General features: G+C 45.6%; 1 protein-coding gene across 1 annotated transcript in view; it reads left to right on the top strand.

Annotated features, from left to right (window-relative positions):
• ADAM23 (ADAM metallopeptidase domain 23) overlaps window positions 1-23,293 on the top strand; it is a 1,183,145-nt gene that overhangs the window by 914,003 nt on the left and 245,849 nt on the right. The window contains exon 23 of the mRNA XM_030210005.1: window positions 16,210-16,329. Coding sequence (XP_030065865.1) covers window positions 16,210-16,329 — 120 coding nt within the window. The remainder of the gene's footprint in view (window positions 1-16,209; window positions 16,330-23,293) is intronic.

The raw sequence follows: 23,293 nt of genomic DNA, 5'->3' as shown, positions 1-23,293 counted from the left end.
TCTCATGGTTGTGTGTCACAGACTTAGAACCATGGGTCAAGAAAAGCTGGCAGATGTCCCTTGCTGAAGAGAGACCTTTTTTGGGTACAAGGTGGAAGAGATCACTGACCTCATTAAGAAAAGGACTGATACTATCATGTCCCTGTCGCAGCCCACTCTTTTTGCAGCCTCCACTTCTCAGAGGTTTTTGGGTGCAAGTTGGAAGGGTTTCTACTACTCTCAAGGGTATAGGTTCACTCCCTCAATCTGTCCTTTCCAGCAAGCCCAGGCCCCATGATCCCATCCTTGGCAGCAGCAGGCCCAGAAGTCCAAACCATCTCCCTAATTTAAGCAGGGGATCAGCTTTTGACTGGCTCCAGCAGACCATTGCCAACATAAGTGACCATCTTGGATAGCCTACCAGTTGAATGGAGGCTGATTTTTTTTTCCAAAAAAGGTGGCCCCTTGTAACCTCAGATTGATGGCTTCTTCAAATAGTCCAGGAGGGTTACACCCTCAATTGGCATCAACCTCCTCCAAATTGTCCATGAGAGCATCAAAATTCAGCTCTCAGCATCAGGTAGTGCTCAAGAGGAACTTCCCCCTTTCTCAAAGCCCATGTGGTTGAACTCTTTCCCCCTTTCTAAAGGCCCATGTGGTTGAACTTGTACCACCAGATGAAGAAGGAAAGGGATTCCTTGTGCCCAGTAAGGCAAGGGGACTTTCTCCCATCCTAGACCTAAGGACCTTGAACAAATACCTGGTCAAAGAAAAGTTCAGGATGATTTCCCTGGACACCCTTTTTCCCGTGATTCAGGCAAAGGATTGTCTATGTGCTCTGGACTTAAAGGATATTTGTCCACACATCCAGATATGTCCCAGTCACAGGTGGTAGCTCAGATTTTAAGTAGGGAAATACCACTACTGGTATCACGTTCTGCCAATTGTCCTTGCATCCGCTCCCAGAGTGTTTATAAAATGTCTTGATGTAGTCGATGTGTCGCTATGCAGACTAAGAGTGGATGTGTTTCTCTGTCTGGATGATTGGCTGGTAAAGAGCAAGTCAAGGGAAGGTGCTCAGAAGTCAGTGCAAAATATTATTCGGATATTGGAGCTACTAATGTTAGGGTTAGGGAAACTATGTCCCACCTGCTCCCAATTCAACAATTAGAGTATATAGGAGCCCTCCTAGACATGGTTTAGACTCACACCTACCTTTTTCAGGTAAGGGCAGATGCCCTCATTTGCATCACCCATCAGGTTCAGCACAGGCTTGGCAGATGTTGAGATTGTCAGGCCACTTGACCTCCATGGTGCATGTCACACCCATGGCATGCCTCCATTTACGAAGTGCCCAGTGGACAGTAGTTTCCCAGTGGTGTCAGGCCATGGGGAATCTGGAAGATGTCATCTCAGTCACCCCAGAGCTAGTACAATCACTTGTCTGCTGGTCAATTTGGAACAATTTTACTCTGGGGCTTTCATTCCAAATTTCTCCTTCCCAGTAAATTCTGACCACAGATGCATCCCGCCTGGGAGGGGGTGCTTATGTATATGGGCTTCACATCTCAGGTCTGCTTGGGAAACCCAACTTCACATAAACCTCCTGGAGCTGTGGGCAATTTGGAATTCTCTAAAGGCTTCTAAAACAAATTGTTTTAATCCAAACAGACAGTTTGCCATGTACTATGTCAACAAGAAAGGGGTATGGGATCCTACCTCTTGTATCTGGAAGAAGCCAGGATGTGGCGATGGGCTTACAACCATGGTATGGTACTCAGAGCCACTTACCTGGTGGGCAAAGACAACTGCACGAGTGGTCTCTCATTATGGGCACTTCCCAAAAGATCTTTTGAGAATGGGTCACCCTCTCGTGGTCTCTTATTATGGGCACTTCCCAAAAGATCTTTTGAGAATGGGTCACCCTCTCGTTGGATCTTTTTGCCACTCATCTCAACAACAAAGCCCCTCAGTACTGTGACAAACTCAGGTCACACAGCAGATGCCTTCCTCCTGGATCGAAGGAAAGGCCTCCTGTATGCGTATCCTCCCATACCTCTGATCAGAAAGACTCTGCTGAAACTCAAGCAGGACTGGGAACAATGATCCTTAACACGCCTTACTGGGTGAGACAGATATGGTTCCCTTTTCTTCTGGAGTTATCCTCCAAAGAACCTTGGAGATTGGACTGCTTCCAACCCTCATCACTCAGAATGAGGGGTCACCTCTGCATCTCAGCCTCCAATCCCTGACCCTCACAGCTTGGATGTTGAGAATGTTGACTTGCCATCCCTTCAACTATCTGAAGGTGCTTCCAAGGATCTGCTGGCTTCCAGAAAAGATTCAACTAAGATGTTATACTTTTAAATGGAGGAAGTTTACTGTCTAGTGTGAGGGCAAATCCCTAGATCCTTTCTCTTGTCCTTCACAAAAGCTGCTTGAGTCCTTCTATACCTCTCTGAGTCTAATTTGAAGACCAACTCTGTAAGGGTTCATCTCAGTGCAATTAGTGGTTACCACCACCGTGTAGAGTGTAAGCCCATCTCTGTATAGCCTCAGTTGTTCACTTTGACCACTGTCATCTGAAGTACCTGATCTGAAAGATCTTATTTTTGGTGGCAGTCACTTCAGTTCATAGTCAGTGAGCTGCATGTCCTAGGGGTAGATTCGTCTTACACAAAGTTTCTTCACAACAGAATAGTTCTCCACATGCACCCTAAGTTCCTTGTTAAGTTAATGTCAGAGTTTCATCTTAGTCAGTTTTTTTCCAACATTTTTCATGAAACTTCATTCCCATCCTGATGAAAGTGCATTGCACACCTTGCTGCAAGCGAGTCTTAGCCTTCTATCTGGAGTGGACTAGAGCCCATAGGCAGTCCAGCAAGTGTTTTATTTCTTTTGACTTAAACAGGATGGGGGCAACCATCGAAAAAAGCACTTTATCTGGTTTGCTAGCAGACTACATCTCCATCACTAGGCTGGGTTGAATCTAGACAGTCATGTCAGGGCTCACAGTGTCAGAACCATGGCAGCATCGGTAGCCCACTTGAGATCAGCTTCCATTGAGAATATTTGCAGAGCTGCATTATGGTCTTTAGTCCACACATTCCTATCTTACTACTGCCACAAGCATAATTCCTGATGCAATAGCTGTTTTGGTCAGACAGTTCTACAGAATTTGTTTAGAGTCTAGAATTCAACTACACCCTCCTAGGACATTCCAGGCTGCACCTTCACAAACAGACTGGTCGATATTCAAAAGGATTTAACCGGCCAGAAACGGCTGTTGACCAGTTAAATTGCGTGTTTAGGGCTATCCGCTAATTTTCAGTTGCACTTAACTGGTTAGCGCTGCTGAAAATTAGTAGTTAATGATAAACAGCTATTTTGGGGGGGGCGTTGCCGGGGTGGAGTCAGCATTTCACCAGTTAAGTGCTGAAATTCAGCACTTAACCACCCAGGGTAACTGACTGCATAAAACACAGTCCTATCTTTGTGTGGCAACCCACAACTGGTTAAGTTCTGGATATTGACTTAATTGGCTGTGTGTTAACCAGTGCCACTTAAACTGGATATTCAGTGCCGCAGTCCGGACATAGCCTGGTATTGAACCTGGAAATAATGCTGACAGTGGTGTGCAAAACGCTCACCACCGCCACCTGGATATTCACCCCAGGGTTTTTTGTTTAGTAGAGTTATTGGTTCTGGTTGGCCTTTCCTTTCCAAGTCCTTAATGACTGTTGTTTTGCTTTTGGTGAGCCTGGTAGCTAGAAATTCCCAAATGTGAGGTCCAGGGGCGTAGCCAGACTTCGGTGGGAGGGGGGTCCAGAGCCTGAGGTGAGGGGGCACATTTTAGCCCCCCCCCCACCAACTTTGGACCCCCCCCCCCCCCCCGCCACCAACTTTGACTCCCCCACCCGCCATTGCCGACCCCCTCCTGCCGCCGCCTACCTTTGCTAGCGGGGGACCCCAACCCCCGCCAGCCGAGTTGAGGCCCTCTTCTTCCCAATCCCGCGAAAGGCTTCGTTCTAGTCTGACGTCTTGCACGTTGTATGTGCAGGATGTCAGACTAGAACGAAGCCTTGCGCAGGATTGGGAAGAAGAGGAACTCGGCTCGGCTGGCGGGGGTTGGGGTCCCCTGCCAGCAAAGGTAGGTGGCAGCGGGAGGGGGGGTCATCGGCAGGGGGGTCCAGGAGCAAATCTACGGGGGCCCAGGCCCCCGTGGCCCCATATTGGCTACGCCCCTGGTGAGGTCATATCGTCTTGCTTGTGCTCGAAGAAAGTGAAGTTACTCACCTGTAGCAAGTGTTCTCTGAGGACAGCAGGACATATGTTCTCACATAACCTCCCAGCTCCCCTAGGAGTTGAATTCTGTATGGAGGCCAAAGCAATTTAAGAGGCGCCGCAAGGGGCAGGAGTGGGGGGGGGGGGGCTGTGTTCCTGCCTCCAGCAACCGTGCTGGACTACCAGGGAAGTAGGTAAGCCCTTCACAGTTGGGGGTGGGGGACTTTTGGAGGGGGAAGGAGGGGAAAGAGGGGGCATTGGTACAGGGGGCTGAGACGGGGTCAGGGTCTTTAAAAAAAAAACAGAAAAAGGTTATGCAGCTCCCATCCCACTATTCAGCCGTGACCGCATAACTCTTATGTGGTCCCTGCTGAATATTGGCCGGACCCACATAAGCTCTGGGTGGTCAGGCTGCCCAAAATTATCCTTGATATTCAGTGCCGGTGCCTGGACTGAATATCGGGGGTTAATTTGGCCAGCAACGATCAGCGTTTAAAAAAATGCCGCCTGCCACTGACTGAATATCGGGGGGTGGGGGGTATGCTTTTTATTCAACTGCGGGACCTGCATAAGTCGGGCTGGTGGGAAGGCATGCATGCATGTATGAGTCAGGCAGGTGGAAAGGCACATGCATATGCACAGTTGGCCTGCCTAAAGCTTCCAGAAGATGAAGGAACACTGACAGCATCCGTACCGTGCCTCTATAGATGACGTTACCTAAATGTGAGAACATACGTCCTACTGTCATTGGAGAACACCTGCTACAAGTGAGTAACTTTGCTGTACTGCAATCCTAGCAAGTAGAAACTTTGCTCAGGCTCTGCTTCAAGACAGCCTGGTACTACCCTGGTAGCTCTGGGATGGTGAGTAAGGATTTTCAACAGCATTACCTGGATAGGGGACAATTCTATAACTGTGCATCTCTACTTAGGCACCTCGATGCCACATAATGAGAGCCTGTTCATAGAATACTAGCATAACCCAATATGAGCACACTATATATTTACAAGCCCACAGTTATACTAGCCATAAAGCTAATATAATTACAGTCGCGTAAGTGCAACAGGAATGTGCATAACTTACATAAATGGGAGACATGTCTACGCCCATGTGTACACCCCCTTTCATTTATGTACTGTGCCATTTGTGTGCCCTTACACAGTAGCACGTAGGCTCCCTGCTAACACTTAGGCATGTAAGTTCCATGGAATCTTAGCGGAGATTGGGTGGCGACACCGGTAATTGGGAAACAAAACGGACGCTGGGCAGACTTCTACGGTCTATGCCCTGATCGTGACTGAATAGATAGGGATGGGCTGGAGTGTAATGGACTGCAAATAGGTGGGAAAATGTGGGATACAATGCAACAAATAAATACATTTAAGGGCTTCGACATTAGCTTCAGAACTTAGTACAAGAACAGTGCTGGGCACACTTCTACGATCTGTGCCCTGAAAAAGGCAAGGACAAATCAAACTCTGGTATACATATAAAGTATCTTGTTTGGCAGACTGGGTGGACCGTACAGGTCTTTATCTGCCGTCATTTACTATGTAAGTGTCCACTTACAAAAGTACTAGCTATTCTGTAAATCTACACACGCAAGGGGCCCATAGATGTGGGTTCCCATTTATAAAATTGTCATTTCAATGACACTTAAAATCTGGGTATGGCACCAGTCAGCAGGGCTTATCTGGCTAGGAGCCACTCTTACTTGGATAAGTTCTGCTGAACATTGGGCCCTTAGGTTAAATGAGTTTTGCTCATGCTATCATAAGGACATCTTTTGGTAATTTCTGTAGTGGGAATTATGAACAAAAATATGTGTGGGGAGCTGGAGCATCTAGGTGGAACAAACTTCCCAAGGAACAGAGGCTGCACTAGTTTATTGAGATTTAGGAATGGTTTACTTGGTATTTACTTGAGTTAAGGGATGTGGGGAGGACTGAAAAAATAGTTGTCATTGAATGGTATTTTTATGTGTTCTTATCAGTTTGTATGTTGTTGAATTGTTATATATGATGATATTGTAAACCATTTTGAATGAGTAATCAGGAAGATAATATATAAACTGTTACAAATAAATAAAAGTAACTTTAGAGGTGGAATAAAATTGTTGAAAATAATCCACAGCTAGTTTCATATAAGGGCTTATGATACCAGCTTTCTAGGTTTAATCCTGAATGAGGTAGGAGACCAAAAGAAACAGAAAGAAGCTGTTAGGTCCAAAAAAAGAGAAATTTATTGACAACTAGTAAAAAGGGCCCGTTTCTGACACAAATGAAACGGGCGCTAGCAAAGTTTTCCTCGGAGTGTGTATGTTTGAGAGAGTGTGTGTGAGAGAGAGAGAGTGAATGTGCTTGTGACAGAGTGAGACTGCTGGGTGCGAGTGTGTCTGCTCCAGAGGCGTATCTGGACTCCAGCGGTAGGGGGGCCAGAGCCAGAGGGAGGGGGCACATTTTAGCCCCCCCCCTCCCCGGCGCCACCGACCCCGCCGCTGCCACCCCCACCGACCCCCCCCCCCCCACCGCCATTGAAAGACCCCCCCCCCGCCTCCAATGACTCTCTCCACCCCCCTCCCGCCGCCAACCCTCCTCCGCTGCCGTCGCTTACCTTTGCTGGCGGGGGGCCCCAACCCCCCGCCAACCGAGGTCCTCGCTTCCGTTGTAGGCTGCAAGTTGCAAAGCTTCCTGTTCTTCTGAGTCTGACGTCCTGCACGTACAACGCGCAGGACGTCAGACTCAGTTTCAAATTCTGAGTCTGACGTCGTGCAGGACGTCAGACTCAGAAGAACAGGAAGCTTTGCAGCTTGCAGGCAGCCTGCTGCAACGGAAGAGAGGACCTCGGCTGGCGGGGGTTGAGGTCCCCCGCCAGCAAAGATCGGCGGCGGTAGGGGGGTCCAGGCCAAAATCTGCAGGGGCCCAGGCCCCTGTGGCCCCACGCAGATACGTCCCTGGTCTGCTCTGTCCCCTGCCCCCCCCCCTGCAGCCACCCAGTGATTCTCCTCTCTCCCCTGCTCCCCCTGCATTCACCCAGCGATTATCCTTTTTTCTTGCCCCCCCCCTGTATCCACCCAGGGATGCTCTTCTCCCCCCTGCCCCCCTCCCGCCACCCAGCGAGTCTCCTGTGTCCCCTGCTCCCCCCTCCAGCCACCCAGCTATTCTCCTCTCTCCCCGGCTCCCCCCTCCAGCCACCCAGCGATTGTCCTCCATCCCCTGTCCCCCCTCCAGCCACCCACCGATTGTCCTCTCTCCCCTGCCGCCCCTCCAGACACCCAGTGATTCTAGTTTTTCCTGTGGCCCCCCTCCAGCCACCCAGTGATTCTCCGTTTTCCCTTGCCCCCACCGATGCTCTTCTCTCCCTGGGCTGTGCCCCCCCTTCCAGGCACCCGGCAAATCTCCTGTCTCCCCTGCCCCATCGATTCGCTGCTGTGCACCTGCCCTCCCACCTATGGTTGGTCAGCTGTTGCGTGTGACGTGCGTAGGGTGAGCGATGCGATTCGGTGAGTGTCATTGCTCTGCCCTCAACGTCATCACGTTGTGACGCGAGGGCGGGGCAGACACTCATGGGCAAACAGCGATCTACACAACTAGACACTACTTCCGGCTTTAGGCATCATTCTAACGTTGGAGGTGTGTTTTATATAGAGAGATAGAGAGTAGAGGAGTAGCCTAGTAGTTATAATAGCAGGGATGAGAACCAGAGAAGCCAGGGTTTTTCCCACAGGTACTCCTTGTCACTTCACCCCCGTTGCACAAAGTACAAACTTACCCCCTGTTTACTAAGTCGCACATTGGCGCACAACTTAGTAAATGGGGTTAGTTTGGCTATCTTTAGAGGCAAGGGAATATGTACTGTAACATGTGCTTAAATTTTATGCAAAAAAGTACAGACTTGTGCTTTTGGGTATTGAAATTCAAAGTAGGGATGAGATACTGATGTGCACCAGCCAGGATAGAGACCACAGTGTGAGGGTGTCTGATCTCAAGGAAATGAAAACAAGGTCCCTCAAATTTAGTGACCAGTACTAGAGGGGTACTAGTGCCCATACAGTGAGATCTAACCAGCAGACAAAAAAAGAGATAATAGTGCCTCTATACATGCTGTTGATGAGATCTCGTGTAAACTATTGAATTTATTTCTGAAGGCCTTACTTCCAAAAGAATGTAGGTTTTCTAGAGATCTGTCAGACTTTCAAAGCAGAACCTGGGTTCGTGAGCTCTTGGGCCACTGCCGAGGAGCGGCAGCGGCAGGCAAAACCACCCCACACCAGAGACAAGGCAGAACTCTGGCAGGGACAGCTAGACTTCACCTGCACTTGACCACCCTTCCCCAGGAGTTGAGCCCCTGGGTGCAGGTGGCCGGCAGGACTTACCGGACAGGGCAGGAACTGGAAACCAACTAGGCTGAACAGGGTTAGGACTAAGGGTCAAAGGGGAAAGGAATAAACACGGGCAGCAAGGCAGGACAGTGGGCTAGGACTCACAGACAGACAAAACTACACTAGGCAGGAAATGGACAGGCTTAAGGGTCAGGACTGAAAGCTGCAAAGCAGCCACTAAGAAAGGAAACACAGGTAAGAGACAGAACTGAAAGCTGTCAGGCAGCCACTAAACAAGAAACACAGACAACCAAGAACTAGACAGAGAAATACAAACAAGAAACAAGACTGGGAAACAAGCAATACAGTACAAGATAAACTACACAAAGACTAGACTAAAATCAGGCAAGAATTTCAGACAATAAACTGGACTAGGCAGAAGTGCACAGAGCACAAAAGCATACCAGGGACCTTAGGTGATGCAAAGGCAAACACAGAAGTTTCTAGGTGATTAATAAAGCCCATCATCACCTGAGGCTCAGCTGCAGCAATCTCAAGGCAACTACGGGTGCTGTTCAGGCACAAACAAGAAAGACAAGTCCAGCAGCCTGGAAGATCCGTACCAGACTGGGCTGAAGCCTGGAACGGGTAGGGGCAGCAAGACAGTCTCTGGCAGCCACCGGTTCTGGTCACCAGAAGGCAAGGGGAGCACAAACCAAGAAGAAGGCAGAAAGCATACTGAAGCATAGAGAGGCTCAACATACACAGGTGCAGCACAGTGGAGCAATCAGAGCCATGCTGGAAGCAGCCAGCACACAGAGACAGAGCTAAGTCAGACAATACACACAGGTGCAGTATAGTGGAGTAATTAGAGCCACGCTGGAAGCAGCCAGCACACAGAGACAGAACTACTCAGAAGGACAGACAGAAGCCAGCTCAGAAGCTGACCCACAGAAATAAGGTAAGTCTGAGAGGGGTCACGACCACAGACGTGACAAGATAGTCCTGAGAAAGGTTGCCAAATTGGTGCCAGATCAACAACAAAAGTTGTACGAGATGAAACTTAAGAACCTAAATGTGTATACATTGTAAGAGAGGAGAGAGATGGGGTGAGTTTATATAATAGAAACATTTAAATACTTCAAAGGTATACAATGGTTATAGAAAGTTTACTTCCTCTTCCAAAATCTGTTACCTTATAGTCTGGAAGTAAAATGCATTAAAGTATTGCATATTCTGTGTAACCACCCATCCCACCTCCAATAGCCAAATGAAAATGTATTCCAGAAATATATTTACCAAAGGCTTAGGAGACTGAGGGCTCTGTTTACTAAGGCACGTTAGCATTTTTAATGCGCCTACAATTAGCGCGTGCGTTAACCATGTAGGCACCTATAAGGATATTATAGGCGCGTACACAGTTAACACGCGTACATGGTTAGCGCACTTTTAAAATGCTAATGCGACTATCAATAAATGTGAGTCAAGATGAGATGTCAGTGAAAGGTCTATTTCTGGAAGAGTAGGTCAATTATAAAAGCCACTAACCTGGAAGAGTCATTTCATTGCTTGATTTTTTATTTAGCTGCTTTTCTGCTGTCTTACTCAACTTGACTCCTTACCTATTCATATTTATATTTCTGCACTTTAGATTCAGGGACCGGTTAGCTCCGTATCTCTTGTGTGACAATGGGGCTCATTTTCAAAAAGAAAGGGAAAATGGGACTTGATATACCGCCTTTCTGAGGTTTTGCAACTACATTTCAAAGCGGTTTACATATATTCAGGTACTTATTTTGTACCAGGGGCAATGGAGAGTTAAGTGACTTGCCCAGAGTCACAAGGAGCTGCAGTGGGAATTGAATTCAGTTCCCCAGGATCAAAGTCTACTGCACTAACCACTAGGCTACTCCTCCACTCCAAAAAGAGAGAAACGTCCAAAAAGTGACATAAGTCTGCATTTGGACGTTTATCTCACAAAAACATCTAAATCAGTATTTTCAAAACCTTTTTTTTAGACGTTTTTCTCTGAAGTTCGTCAGAAGGAGTCTAAATCTCAAGGGGGTGTGCCAGGGGTGTGTTCAAGGTGGGACTTAGGTGTTCCTAAGACTTAGATGTCTTTCAGCCATAGTGGAACAAAACAAAAAAGTCCAGGACTAAAACTTAGACGTTGGGAGCTAGACCTGTTTTTATAACAAATAGCTGCAGTGGGAAGTCCACTGCATTAACCACTAGGCTACTCCTCCGCTGCACACAAAAAGATGCCCCTACTCCCCCAGTGGTCACTCACCCCCTCCCATCCCAAAAAATGTGATTAAAATATTACTTTCCAGACTCTGATGTTATACTCAGGTCCATTAGAATAGCATGTAGGGCCCTGGAATAGTCTAGTAGTGGTGCAGTGCATTTCAGACAGGTAGACCCAGGCTTCTACCTCTCCCTACCTGTTACACTTGTGGAGGAAACTGTTAGTCCTTCAAAATCCACCAGAAGCCCACTGTACCCACCCAAGATGGCCGAACTGACAGGTGCTCAGTTGAGAAGCTCCCGAGTCAAAACGCTCTGGGGAGGATCCAAACCTCGGAGATTTGGACTCAGAGAGCAACCGGAGCGTCCGGAGGCCGAGCAATAACGGGTAAAACCGTGGAGTTGCCTTACGGATCGGAAGACCACCTATTCAGCACTGAACCTGAAATCCACGACCTAAAAGACCCCATAATTTTAGATTTATGTCCATCAGGATACAAAATTACCCACTGGACAAGAAACGGAAAAAGAGGAGGAGGAATAGCCATAATATACAAATCCGAGTTCTCCATCACAGCCATAGCCGAATCCATCCTGCCACAACTTGAAATTGCCTCGGTAAGAATCAATCACCCAAAATTGCAAGAACACCTTAACGCAGTCCTACTCTATAGACCGCCAGGAAACTGGCAGGATTCCCAAACACACTTTATGGACTTTATATCAAATACTTGTATCTCAACTTCAAATCTTATTATAATAGGAGATATCAACCTGCATCTTGAAGAGATTACCTTAACAAGTACCCAAGAATGCAAAGAGTTCCTAAAACTATGGGATCTACACGAACCAAATACGCAACCAACTCACAAAAAATGACATTCACTAGGCATTATCACATATAAATTAGATCCCGACTCAAACCTTATATTAAAAGACACAAAATGGACACCCGCACCGTGGTCAGACCACTACAAAGCATACATCTCATTCCAATGGCGCACGAAAGACTCTACTAACAAACAAGAACGTAAAACTTACACCACGAGAGGAAAAATAGACTCGGTAACATTCTGGCAACAGATCTATCACAATGGATGGTCAATAAAAACAGATACAAACCTATTCCTATGAGAATGGGATGATAGATGCAAATCAATACTAGACAACATCGCCCCAACTCAAACCAAAACATCACGCAGAAAAAAATCAATACCATGGTTCAATGAAGACTTGAAAAATCTCAAAAAACAAGTTAGAAGATTAGAACGTGCATGGTATAAAAAGAAGGACGATCCACACTCAATGCCTGGAAAACAACTTCAAAGAAAATACAAAAATACACCATAGACAAACTAAAAGACTATACTACAAAACTGAGATTGGACCAAACTACACGGACAAGCACAAACTCTTCCAACTTGTGAATAAACTACTAGATACCACACCAGTCACTACGAATAATGAAGATACACCAGGAGCAAAATACTTCGAGAAAATTGTCTAATTGTGAAAAAAAATACCTGTCAGTACCATTGACTACGCCAAATTCCTTGACCACCTAGACCCAGACCCTGGCATATACCCAGCAGACAGAACCTGGACCAACTTCGAGACATTATCGAGGAAAATATCTTCCAAAACGCTCAAAGATTTGCCAATCTCACTGCAAACTAGAACACATGCCCAAACAACTTATGACATAAGGCCCCTCAACATTATAACGGGTCTAACGAATCACTTGAACTATATGTTACAAACGGACTCTTCCCAAAAGAGAAAGGAAACATACTACTCTCACCCCTATACCCAAAGATAACGAAGAAAAGTGTTAGTGAAATAACCAACTACAGACCAGTAGCATCCTCCCCTTAATAACCAAAATAACAGAAGGGATGGTGATTAAACAACTCACACACTACCTACACAAATTCTCAATATTACACAACTCCCAGTCAGGATTTCATTCAGACCACAGCACAGAAACAGTACTAGTCACTCTCATGACTAAATTCAAATAAATGATCGCAACTGGAAAGAACATACTACTTCTACAATTTGACATGTCTAGCGCCTTCGACATGGTTGACCATGGAATACTACTACATATCCTTGAATACTTCTGAATCGGAGGCAACGTTCTCAAATGGTTCAAGGGGTTCCTAACCACAAGATCATACCAAGTGACATCCAAATCGACCACATCAGCCACATGGATACCTGAATGTGGAGTCCCACAGGGATCCCCCCTCTCACCAACTCTATTCAACTTAATGATGATGCCCTTGGCCAAACTACTAACAAACCAAAATCTCAACCCATACATATATGCAGACGACGTAGCGATCTACATCCCATTCAATCAAGATTTAAAGGAAATCTCCAATGAAATCAAGCAAAGTCATCAAATCATGCAATCATGGGTGGATGCATTTCGGCTGAAACTCAATGCAGAAAAAACCCAATGCCTAATACTCATCTCTCAGCACAACACGAACAAATTCACCACCATAAACACACCTAAACTGAATCTTCCAATCTCAGACACCTTAAAAATCCTAGGAGTCACAATTGACCGAAACCTAACACTTGAGAACCATACGAAAAACACAACCAAAAAAATGTCCCACTCAATGTGGAAATTAAAAAGAGTAAGACCTTTCTTCCCAAGGTCCATCTTCCGCAACCTGCTGCTATCAATGGTACTCAGCCATCTAGACTATTGCAACGCACTATACGCTGGCTGCAAAGAGCAAATAATCAAGAAACTGCAAACAGCCCAGAACACTGCAGCTAGACTCATATTCGGTAAAACAAAATATGAAAGTGCTCAACCCTACGAGAAAAGCTACACTGGCTCCCAATCAAAGAACGTATCACGTTCAAGATATGCTCCCTAGTTCACAAAATAATTCATGGGGATGCACCAGCCTACATGTCAGACCTGATAGACCTACCACCCAGGAATGCCAAAATATCATCCCGCACATTCTTCAACCTTCACTTCCCCAACTGCAAAGGTCTAAAATACAAACTAACGCATGCGTCAACCTTTTCGTACCTGAGCACACAATTCTGGAACGCTCTGCTACGCAATTTAAAAACGAACTATGAACTTACTAACTTCCGCAAACTACTGAAGACCCATTTCTTTAACAAGGTATACCACAAAGACCAACAAATGTAAACCTCTCCACAAGTATCCAGAAAAGACTTAGTATATCTGCTTGTAAGACTACTATCTTGTCTTATCTTAATCATGTCACCAAAGATCTGTCTGTAACACTAAATATCTATCTTATCATGTATTTCCATTATTCATGATGTATTATAAGCCACATTGAGCCTGCAAAGAGGTGGGAAAATGTGGGATACAAATGCAATAAATAATAATATTGGTGCTCCCTTCACCTATAAGGGCTATGGTAGTGGTGTACAGTTGGGGGTAGTGGGTTTTGGGGGGCTCAGCATACAAGATAAGGGAGCAAAGGTGAGATGTGTACCTAGGGGCATTTTATAAAGTCCACTGCAGTGCTCCCAAGGATGCCCAATTGCTTTCCTGGGATGTCACTTTTCCACTATTCTACCTGATGCCAAGCTTTCTATTTTTTTTATAACATCTGAGCCTTGTGCCTATTGTTTATCAGTAGATTTGGGAATTCAGATCTATAGATAAAAAGGAGGTCTCATTATATATATCTAAATACCGTAGTGCTATTTTTCCATTCTTCATAGCAAGAGTGTACATTCCCTAATTACCTGTCCCAATGCAACTGAAGCTTTTACCTCCTCAGTGCATGTAAATGGAAGGTGATCCCCGAGTCCCTCCAGTGGTCATCTGGTCATTTGGGGCACCTCTTGTGTGGAGTAGAGGAGTAGCCTAGTGTTTAGTGCAGTAGACTTTGATCCTGGGGAAGTGGGTTCAAATCCCACTGCAGCTATTTGCTATAAAAATAGGTCTAGCTCATAACATCTAAGTTTTAGTCGTGGACGTCTTTGTTTTGTTCCATTATAGCTGAAAGACGTCCATGTCTTAGGGACGCCCACGTCCCGTCTTGAACACGCCCCTGGCACGCCCCCTTGAAATTTGGACGTCCTTCTGACGGACTTCAGTAAAAAAAAAAAAAGTCCAAAAACAGGTTTCGATAATACTGATTTGGACGTTTCTGTGAGATAAGATGGCCGCCAACTAACGGGCAGACGATCCATCAGCTCCTGATCCTATCTCGGAGCTTGCCCGTTGTCTGTCAGGGCATTGGCCTGATTTTGATCCTTGGGGACTGTGGAGATCTGGGGCTTTTCTTCTCACCTATTTTGGTGCAAGTTATTTCGGGGACCTGCCGACGTTCTTCGCTGCTTGATGTTTTGCTGCCAGCCTGTTCGCTTTGACAGGGCGATTGCAGAGGCCGGCGATTTCTGTCTTCATGCTCCGGTTTCCTCCGCTCTGCGGGACTAGCCTGGTGCACTCTGCTTTAACCTAAAATTGGGCACAGGCTAAACATCACGTTGACAGCTGAACTAGGACTACATCGGGTCACCTTTTCCGTCTACAACCTGCTACTCGCTGGCTCTCCTTTCTTCAAAGCAGCCTCTGCAGAACTCTCCGGCTCTGCTTCCTCTCAGCTGATCGTTGCTGAGTGCGCCGGCTTTCACCTCTTCACTGCAGCCGCTAACTAACTTTTATTAGTTCATTGTAAGCTGCTTTGGGGCTGCAAAACTGTGGCAAAAGGCAGGGTATAAATGAAATAAATAAATAAACGTCCAAATACAGACATGGCACTTTTTGGATGTCTATCTCTTTTGAAAATGAGCCTGTAAGTCTACCATTCAATAATCCCAGTGTTTGCTGCTTAACACAGCTTAGTAAAAGAGCCCCTGTGGTTTGAAGTGCTGAAGATGGTGAAAGAGAAATAGTTGGCCCCATAAACCCAATGAGGTGAGATTTTGAATAGGAGGATGGGGAACGGGGCAGAGAAAGTCTTATTCATAAAGTATATAACAACAAACAAGGAGTGTGCTTTTTCTGTTGGCAACCAAGTGTTACAATATGGGATCATGATATGAAGCTTGAAGGTGAGGTTGGAGTTGACTGAGAAGTGCATTTCTTATCCACCTGGTGATAGAGTAACGGAATAGCTTCCCAACAGAAATGGCAGAGGCAAAAATCTATTGAAATTTAAGACAGCATGAGGCAAGCACAAAATATATTTGAGAGCAGTGTGTGAAGATAAAGACAAAGAATAAATGCTTTCTACAGTTTTGCAGTAGGCAGTGTGGGCAGGCCTTTTAATGGTCTTTATCTGTCATCCAGTTCTATTTATAGAAGGTTACCAATAGTCAACTGAGTTTATTTATTATTATTAATTTTTTTTTTTCAGTGATATATTTTGTGGCTTTTTGTTCTGCACTAATGTTACCAGAGTTCCACGAATTGGTCAGATTCAGGGAGATGTGACACCAACATCTTTTAACCACCAAGGACGAGTCGTGGACTGCAGGTACTGATGAATAACCATTGCAAATTATTTGTCATAGAATGTATAGAATTCACAGTATAATTGAATGATATGTTCTTTGTTAAATGTACAGGTGAATATATACCCTTCAACTACCACAGGAAACTCAGGGTCTTTTTTTGTCATAGAAGTATATAATCCTACTGTATAAATGAAGAGTGACCGACGTGCCGCACGTGCATGCGTGGCATGTCACACCTCTCTCCCGTGCCTCCATACCTGCTGCGGGAATATGCGGGAAAAGTACGAGCAGTTCTTACAGCTCTCTCCCATTCCTGACTACACCCACTTCACTGCCGCTACCACCCAATACCTACACCGCCGCTGATAAAATGTACCCAGTACCTCTGACGCTGGCACGCTGTTCTGCGCCCCGGTGAAGCGTTGCTCCCACTGCGGCAAGCGGAAGAACGCAGCGGGAGTGTGTGGCGGCTTCAGCAAGCCTGGAACTTTCCCATGCATCGGAGCTCAGCAGCAGCGCCATGTTTGATGCATCGGGTGACGCGCGGCTCTCGGTCCCTTTAGAGTGAGGGCATAAATCGAGAGGGAGGGAAGGGGGGCTGACACCAGAGGGAAGGGGAGGGGTCCTTACACCAGAGAGAGAAGGGGGGGAGGGGTCCTGACACCAGAGAGGGAGGGAGGGGTCATGACACCAGAGAGAGGGAGGGAGGAGGTCCTGACACCAGAGAGGGAGGGGCCTGACACCACAGAGAGAGAGGGGAGGGATCCTGACACCACAGAGAGAGAGGGGGGGTCCTGACACCAGAGAGGAGGGGTCCTGACACCACAGAGAGAGAGGGGGGGTCCTGACACCAGAGAGGGAGGGGTCCTGACACCACAGAGAGAGAGGGGGGGTCCTGACACCAGAGGGAGGGAGGGAGGGGGGTCCTGACACCAGAGGGGGATGGGGGGTTCATGCACCAGAGAGAGGGAGGGGTCTTGACACCTGAGAGGGAGGGGGGAGAGGGAGGTCCTGACACCTGAGAGGGAGGGGGGGATGGGGGGTCCTGACACCAGAGAGGGAGGGGGGAGAGGGAGGTCCTCACACCAGGGGGGGAGGGGGGTCCTCACACCAGAGAGGGAGGGGCAGGGGGTATCTCTGTCACGCACACACTCACTCTCTCACAGTTAGTGTCTTTCTCTCACTCTCACACTGTCTCTCACATTGTATCACATTCACTCTCTATGTGTCACAGTCACTCTCACACACTTTCTCGGTCTCACAGAGAGTCTGTGTATCGCACACATAGACTCTCACACTCTCTCTGTCTCGCACTCTGTCACACACACTGTATCTGTGTGAAACACACTCTCTCTCACACACTCACTGAGTCTCACATATGCATTCGCACACACTCATTCTCACACACACACACTCTGTCTCACAAACACACTCGCACCCAGTCTCACTCTCTCTCTGTCACACACACACTCGCACATTCACTCTCTCTCACACAGTCACGCTCACACACACACTCTCAAACATGCACACTCCGAGGAACTCTCATTTCTTGCTTTGGCTATTTCATTGCATTTTTCACAACAAAAATGTTGCCCGTTTTAACGGGCTTTATAACTAGTTGTGAATAAAGAATAAGGAGTTCATTTTTGAAACAGGAAGACATGGCACAAAATGGCAGATGGACGTTTTTCTTGCAAAAAACATCCAAATCACTATTTTCAAAACACACATTTTTAAGACATTTTTCTATGCAGTTCGTCTGCAGTGTATCCAAATCATAAGGGGGCATGTTAGGGGCAGGATTTGGGCATTCCCACAACTTGGACTTTTTCTGCCATAATGGAACAAAGCAAAAACATGCCGGGTTAAAAGTTGGATGTTTTGGGGATGTTTTGGTCTGGACCTGTTTCAATCATGACTAAAAGCAGGCACAGCAAAACAGGAAAAACCTCCATGAAGTCAGCACACACGAAAGAAGTAGAGGCTGGCCAAAAGATGATCCACCACAGGAAATGTAGCTTAAAGATACTTTATAGACAGCACTAGATTAGGGACCCGACACAGTCGGTTTCAGCAGGGCAAACCGCCTGCATTAGGGGTCCAATCAGCTCTAATAAAAATCTTGGAAAAAAAAAAGAACTCGGGCAATAAAATTAAAATAAGACCGATCCAAGATGGCGACTTTGTGACTGATGCTAACAGACGCGTTTTGAGACGGGCTCTAGCGGATCCTGAAAGAGCGTTCTTACCTGCCGGATAGATGGGTAAGAGGCGAGGGAAAGTCATGGAGATTCCCTCTCTCCCTGGCGGGAAACCTCCGCTCCAACAGCCGACGCTCGAGCAGTTTGGAATCGCGTCTGGCTCGGCGATGTTTTCAACTCCCGTTGCTGGAGTCAGCTCATTGGAGCTGACCGACAGTGCCGACGGGGCCTCCTTGAGCCCTGTTTTTCGTGCAGCGCCCCCCACAACCAGGAAGTGAGAGTCTTCAGGGGAGTCCTGGCGCTTCAGCTCCTGGAGGTGTAGAGGGAGCGTACAGGGAGGGAACCTGCCTGCAGCCAGTTCAACAGCTGAACGCTTGAATATACCAGAGAAAAGTACAGCTCCTGTTGTTTCCTTAGCTGTGAGTATCCTGGAACAAGCGATTAAAGCACCTATCCCGGTTTTTGAGGGGAATTTTGGAAAAACCTGCTGTAGTGACTTTAGAGTCACTTTGGGATCTGAACTCCACAACCCTCTCAACTTTGCAATCAGTGATTTAAAAAAATTCTGAAACTATTAAGGTTTTGGCTGAGACTGCACTAAAACAATTGCAAATTAATGATGTCCATGCTGCTGAAGTAAAAAAAATCTTTCTGTTAAACTTGAGAAAGTGGAACTGGTGGAACAATCGTTGATTAAAGAAAGAAACTTTGCTTCTAGACGCATGCAATATTTGGAAAATCAGTCCAAGAGACTTAACCTGCGTATTATACATTTTCCAAAATCACCTTTAATTTCTCCTGTACAAATGGTTAAGAAATATTTGGTGGAGATTTTGGGGATGCCCGACACTTCATTGCCACCTATTACAAGAGCATATTATCTTCAGTTTACTGGTAAAATACCAGAAAATTTGAACCCTCAAGATTCAATTAACTTGACAGCATTCCTGGAATCATCATTAGAAGTGGTTACACAAAGAACCACATTGTTGGTAACATTTGCCTTGGAGTTAGATAGAGATGCAGTACTCAGGTTATCTTTGAGACACTTGAATTCCTTATTTTTGGGTTCAAAAGTTAGGGTTTTCCCAGACTTGTCTAGGGAAACCCAAAAAAGACGTAAATCATTTCTTGTATTGCGTCCAAGAGTTTTAGCTCTTGGAGCAAATTTTCTGTTGAAATTTCCTTGTGTTTGTAGGATATTATTGCAAGCAAAACAGTATCAGTTTTTTGAACCCAAACAACTGGAGGACTTTCTAAAAAGTAGAGAGGACGTAAAAGTGAAAGTTTAGACCTGAATGTAACACTGTATAGCAACTTGGAGTAAACCGCCAGAGCTTGGCGCAGTCTTTGATTTATTAGGTATGATGATAAATCTAGCTATTAGGGTTAGAATTATATACATATTTTTCTTGTTTCTTGGATCAGATTACCTTGATTTTGTGGTCGATATTTTTTGAATTTATTTCTATATATTTCTTTTTTCCTATTCAATTCATGATGAAGATTTGCATATACTGTGTATTATTATTCAAGATTGAATATTATGTATTATAAAATTCTATAAAAAAAAAAAAAATTAAAATAAGACAAAAGACAAACTGTAAAAGACTTAAAAAGAGGGCTGAAAAGACCAGTGAACTGAGTTATAAGAACAAAGAGCCTTATTTTAATTTTATTGTCTGAGTTCTATAAGGTGTTTACGTAGGTAAAATGTCCTAACTGAAAATAGACACCCCCACCCCAATGTTGCTAAAATTACATACATTTTCCATAGCATGCATACTTTTAGCTGTTTTAGAAAGATACATTCCCTTAGGCATGCTTAGGTCAGCGAAAAAAAATGATACACATAGAGGTGGATTTCTAATACATGTACTATTTACTTCACATCCCTCTTCCTTGTCCAGTCACCTGCACAAACAGCAGTGCAAATTCTACAGACTGAAATAATATGTATTGTTTCCCTTTGAAAGTTTGTGTAAAATAATTTGCAGCTACACAGACTATTTGGAAATTACCTTTAATATTCTTAATGGTAAACAGGTAGAAGTGGAGGAAGTTGTAGCAATGAGAAAATAGGCACAGCTGTGATATTGGGAACAGCTGGCAAACCCAGAAAATCCCAAATAAAATGATTATAGCTGAGAAACCTGAAAATTTAAAGTGATATTGCTGTGTTCATAACAAGGCTCCAGTTATAACAATACTGGTAGAAGTTTGGTCATTTTTAAAAAGCATTAGGTGTTACAGCACTTCTCTTGAACTTACAATACACACTAGGTGGATTCAGATACCGTGACAGTCTGAGTCCACATTCGGGTGTAGAAACTATCAAAGCCACAGTTATGATCATTTACTTTTCTTATATTCTTATACTAGCTAGATGCCTTTTCAGAATACTGCATAAGCATTGGTTCTGTGTTGCTGTAGCAGGATCCTCCTTCAAAGATCTCCCCCAAGGATTTGACGAGTAGGGATTTCATAGTCTACACTACACTGTATTTTCATTCTACACTACACTGTATTTTCATGTGCTCTTGTTAATAGAGTTGTTCCCTTATGGTTATACTGAACTATAATCTGCTTGTTTGCAAACACAGACAGTTGAGCTTTTATCACTCCCTCCTAAAAGGTCATCCTGGGGTTCCAGGTCTGTATATTTTTTATCCCATAATCTCAGTTGTGCCTTGCTTGATGTTATATCCAAAGGTCTTCTGCAATTTGCAATGTATGGTTGCTGTCGATCATATAAAGAGCAATTCTATAAACTGAGCACCCACATTTACATGTATCTTATATGCATAAATGTTTATACAACTAACATTTAAACATACCTAGTTGCACACATACCTGCATAACTGCTAGCAGAGCACATAAACACTATTCTGCAAATACGCACTTCATCATTGTCCCACCAGACCAATCCAGATGTTTGGGTTTGTGCTGTCCTTCCAGCAAGTGGAGACTGAGAACTGCTGACCTATGGTATCATCACTTAAAAGCCCTGTGCAACCCCCTGGTTAGTCAGTATTTCTCAGTCTCCAGCAGGTAGTGGGCTTTCTGTGCAACCTCTGGTGGTCTGGTAAGCAGTGGCGTTCCTAGCCAGGATGGCACCCAGGGCGGATCGCCGATGCGCCCCCCCCCCCCAGGGTGCATGCCGCTGGGGGGGGGGGTGCCACAGCGCACGCCTGTCGGCTTAGAAAAGTTTGCTAATTTCGCTCGTTCACTGCAGCACCCTCTGCCCCGGAACAGGAAGTAACCTGTTCCGGGGCAGAGGGAGCTGCAGTGAACGAGCGAAGATAGCGAACTCGGAGGCAGGCGCGCGCCGCGGCACCCCCCAGCGGCGTGCATCCGGAGCAGACTGCCCCCCCCCCCCTTGGTACGCCACTGCTGGTAGGACTTTATATCCATTTTCTTGGTCAGTCATGATTAAAACAAAAAGAAGCAGCAGCAGCCTGGGTGAGTTTTCTGGCTTTAAAAAAAAAAATGATTTTAGGAGTATAAAACCTGGGGTTCCTGGGTTCCTCCCCAACCAGTCCTTAAGGGGTTAAGTTTTTCTTGTACCTCTGACTTTTCCCTTGGGAGAAAATCTCAAATGCCCAAACTTAATTGCTGCTCAACAGTTTGACTAGCAGTTGCCTGTATCAGTGCTTCCTGCATCTTTATTTACCCACTAAGGTTTACCTGAAAAAAAAAATAAGCTGCTCAGGAAAAGCTTTTGTCTTTGATGTCATTGGTTTTCCTTGTCAGACCAGCCTCCATATAGGGTTGCTGGTGTGTTTTCACTATGACAGCACTGCAGGATTAAATAAAACACCGTTCCGTTTGTGGGGCACAAAGATTGGCTACCACAGAAGTAGGAAAATGCTGATAGGAGAGAGTCATTGAATGAGCAGCATTCTGGTTCCTCCCACGGAGTGCAACCCGCAGTTAATGTGGCTGAAGCAGTGGAAACCCAATTTTGGCAGGAATCACCATCTTGTTTCCAACATCTGTGGCAGTTTCTGCCAGAGATGAGCCTTTGCAGTTGTCACCCTCCCCACTATCAGCGTTGGATCCTTCTATTGCAAGTAGGTTGCAGGGCTTATGTTTTACTAAAACGTTCTCACCTTAATTTATTCTCATGTTGCATGGAGCCTTTTGTATTGGATGAGATTTACCCTCTACTTTTTCTTTACCTAACATCCTTCTTTTTTTTCTAATGTAGTTATTAAGTGGCCCAGGTTGGAAAGGTTGGAAGATTGGGATGATAGCTTTCTGTAGTCTCAGGAGTGAAGGAGCAGCTAGATTTAAACCTGTCAGAGCAGCAGTTTGGGCTACAGAGAAATCCACTCAGGCAGATGTCCCACCGGAATAAGATCCATCTGTGGTCTGTATTTTTGATAAGAAGGGTGTGATAACTATGAGCGAGGGGTTGAAGATAGGCCTCCAAATAGCACAGCCAGATAAGGTTGTAGAAGTAAGGTATCAATAGAAATCAAACAAAATAAAACATGGAAAAGAAAATAAGATGATACCTTTTTTATTGAACATAACTTAATACATTTCTTGATCAGCTTTCGAAGGTTGCCTTCTTCGTCAGATTGGAAATATGCAAATGTGTAGCAGATAGTATATTAAGAGAAACATTCAAAGCATTACTTTGACAGTCTTAGCCGATTTTGGGCGTTTCCAACTGCAAGCCATCGCGGAAACGGATAAAGTTGACGGGGGCGTGTCGGAGGCGTGGTGAAGGCGGAACTGGGGCGTGGTTATCGGCCGAGGAGAGATGGGCGTCTTT

The sequence above is a fragment of the Microcaecilia unicolor genome, chromosome 7, assembly GCF_901765095.1.
Source record: "Microcaecilia unicolor chromosome 7, aMicUni1.1, whole genome shotgun sequence".
Lineage (NCBI taxonomy): Eukaryota > Metazoa > Chordata > Amphibia > Gymnophiona > Siphonopidae > Microcaecilia > Microcaecilia unicolor.
The sequence above is the reverse complement of the archived record's forward strand: the minus strand, read 5'-3'. Positions and strand labels throughout refer to the sequence as shown.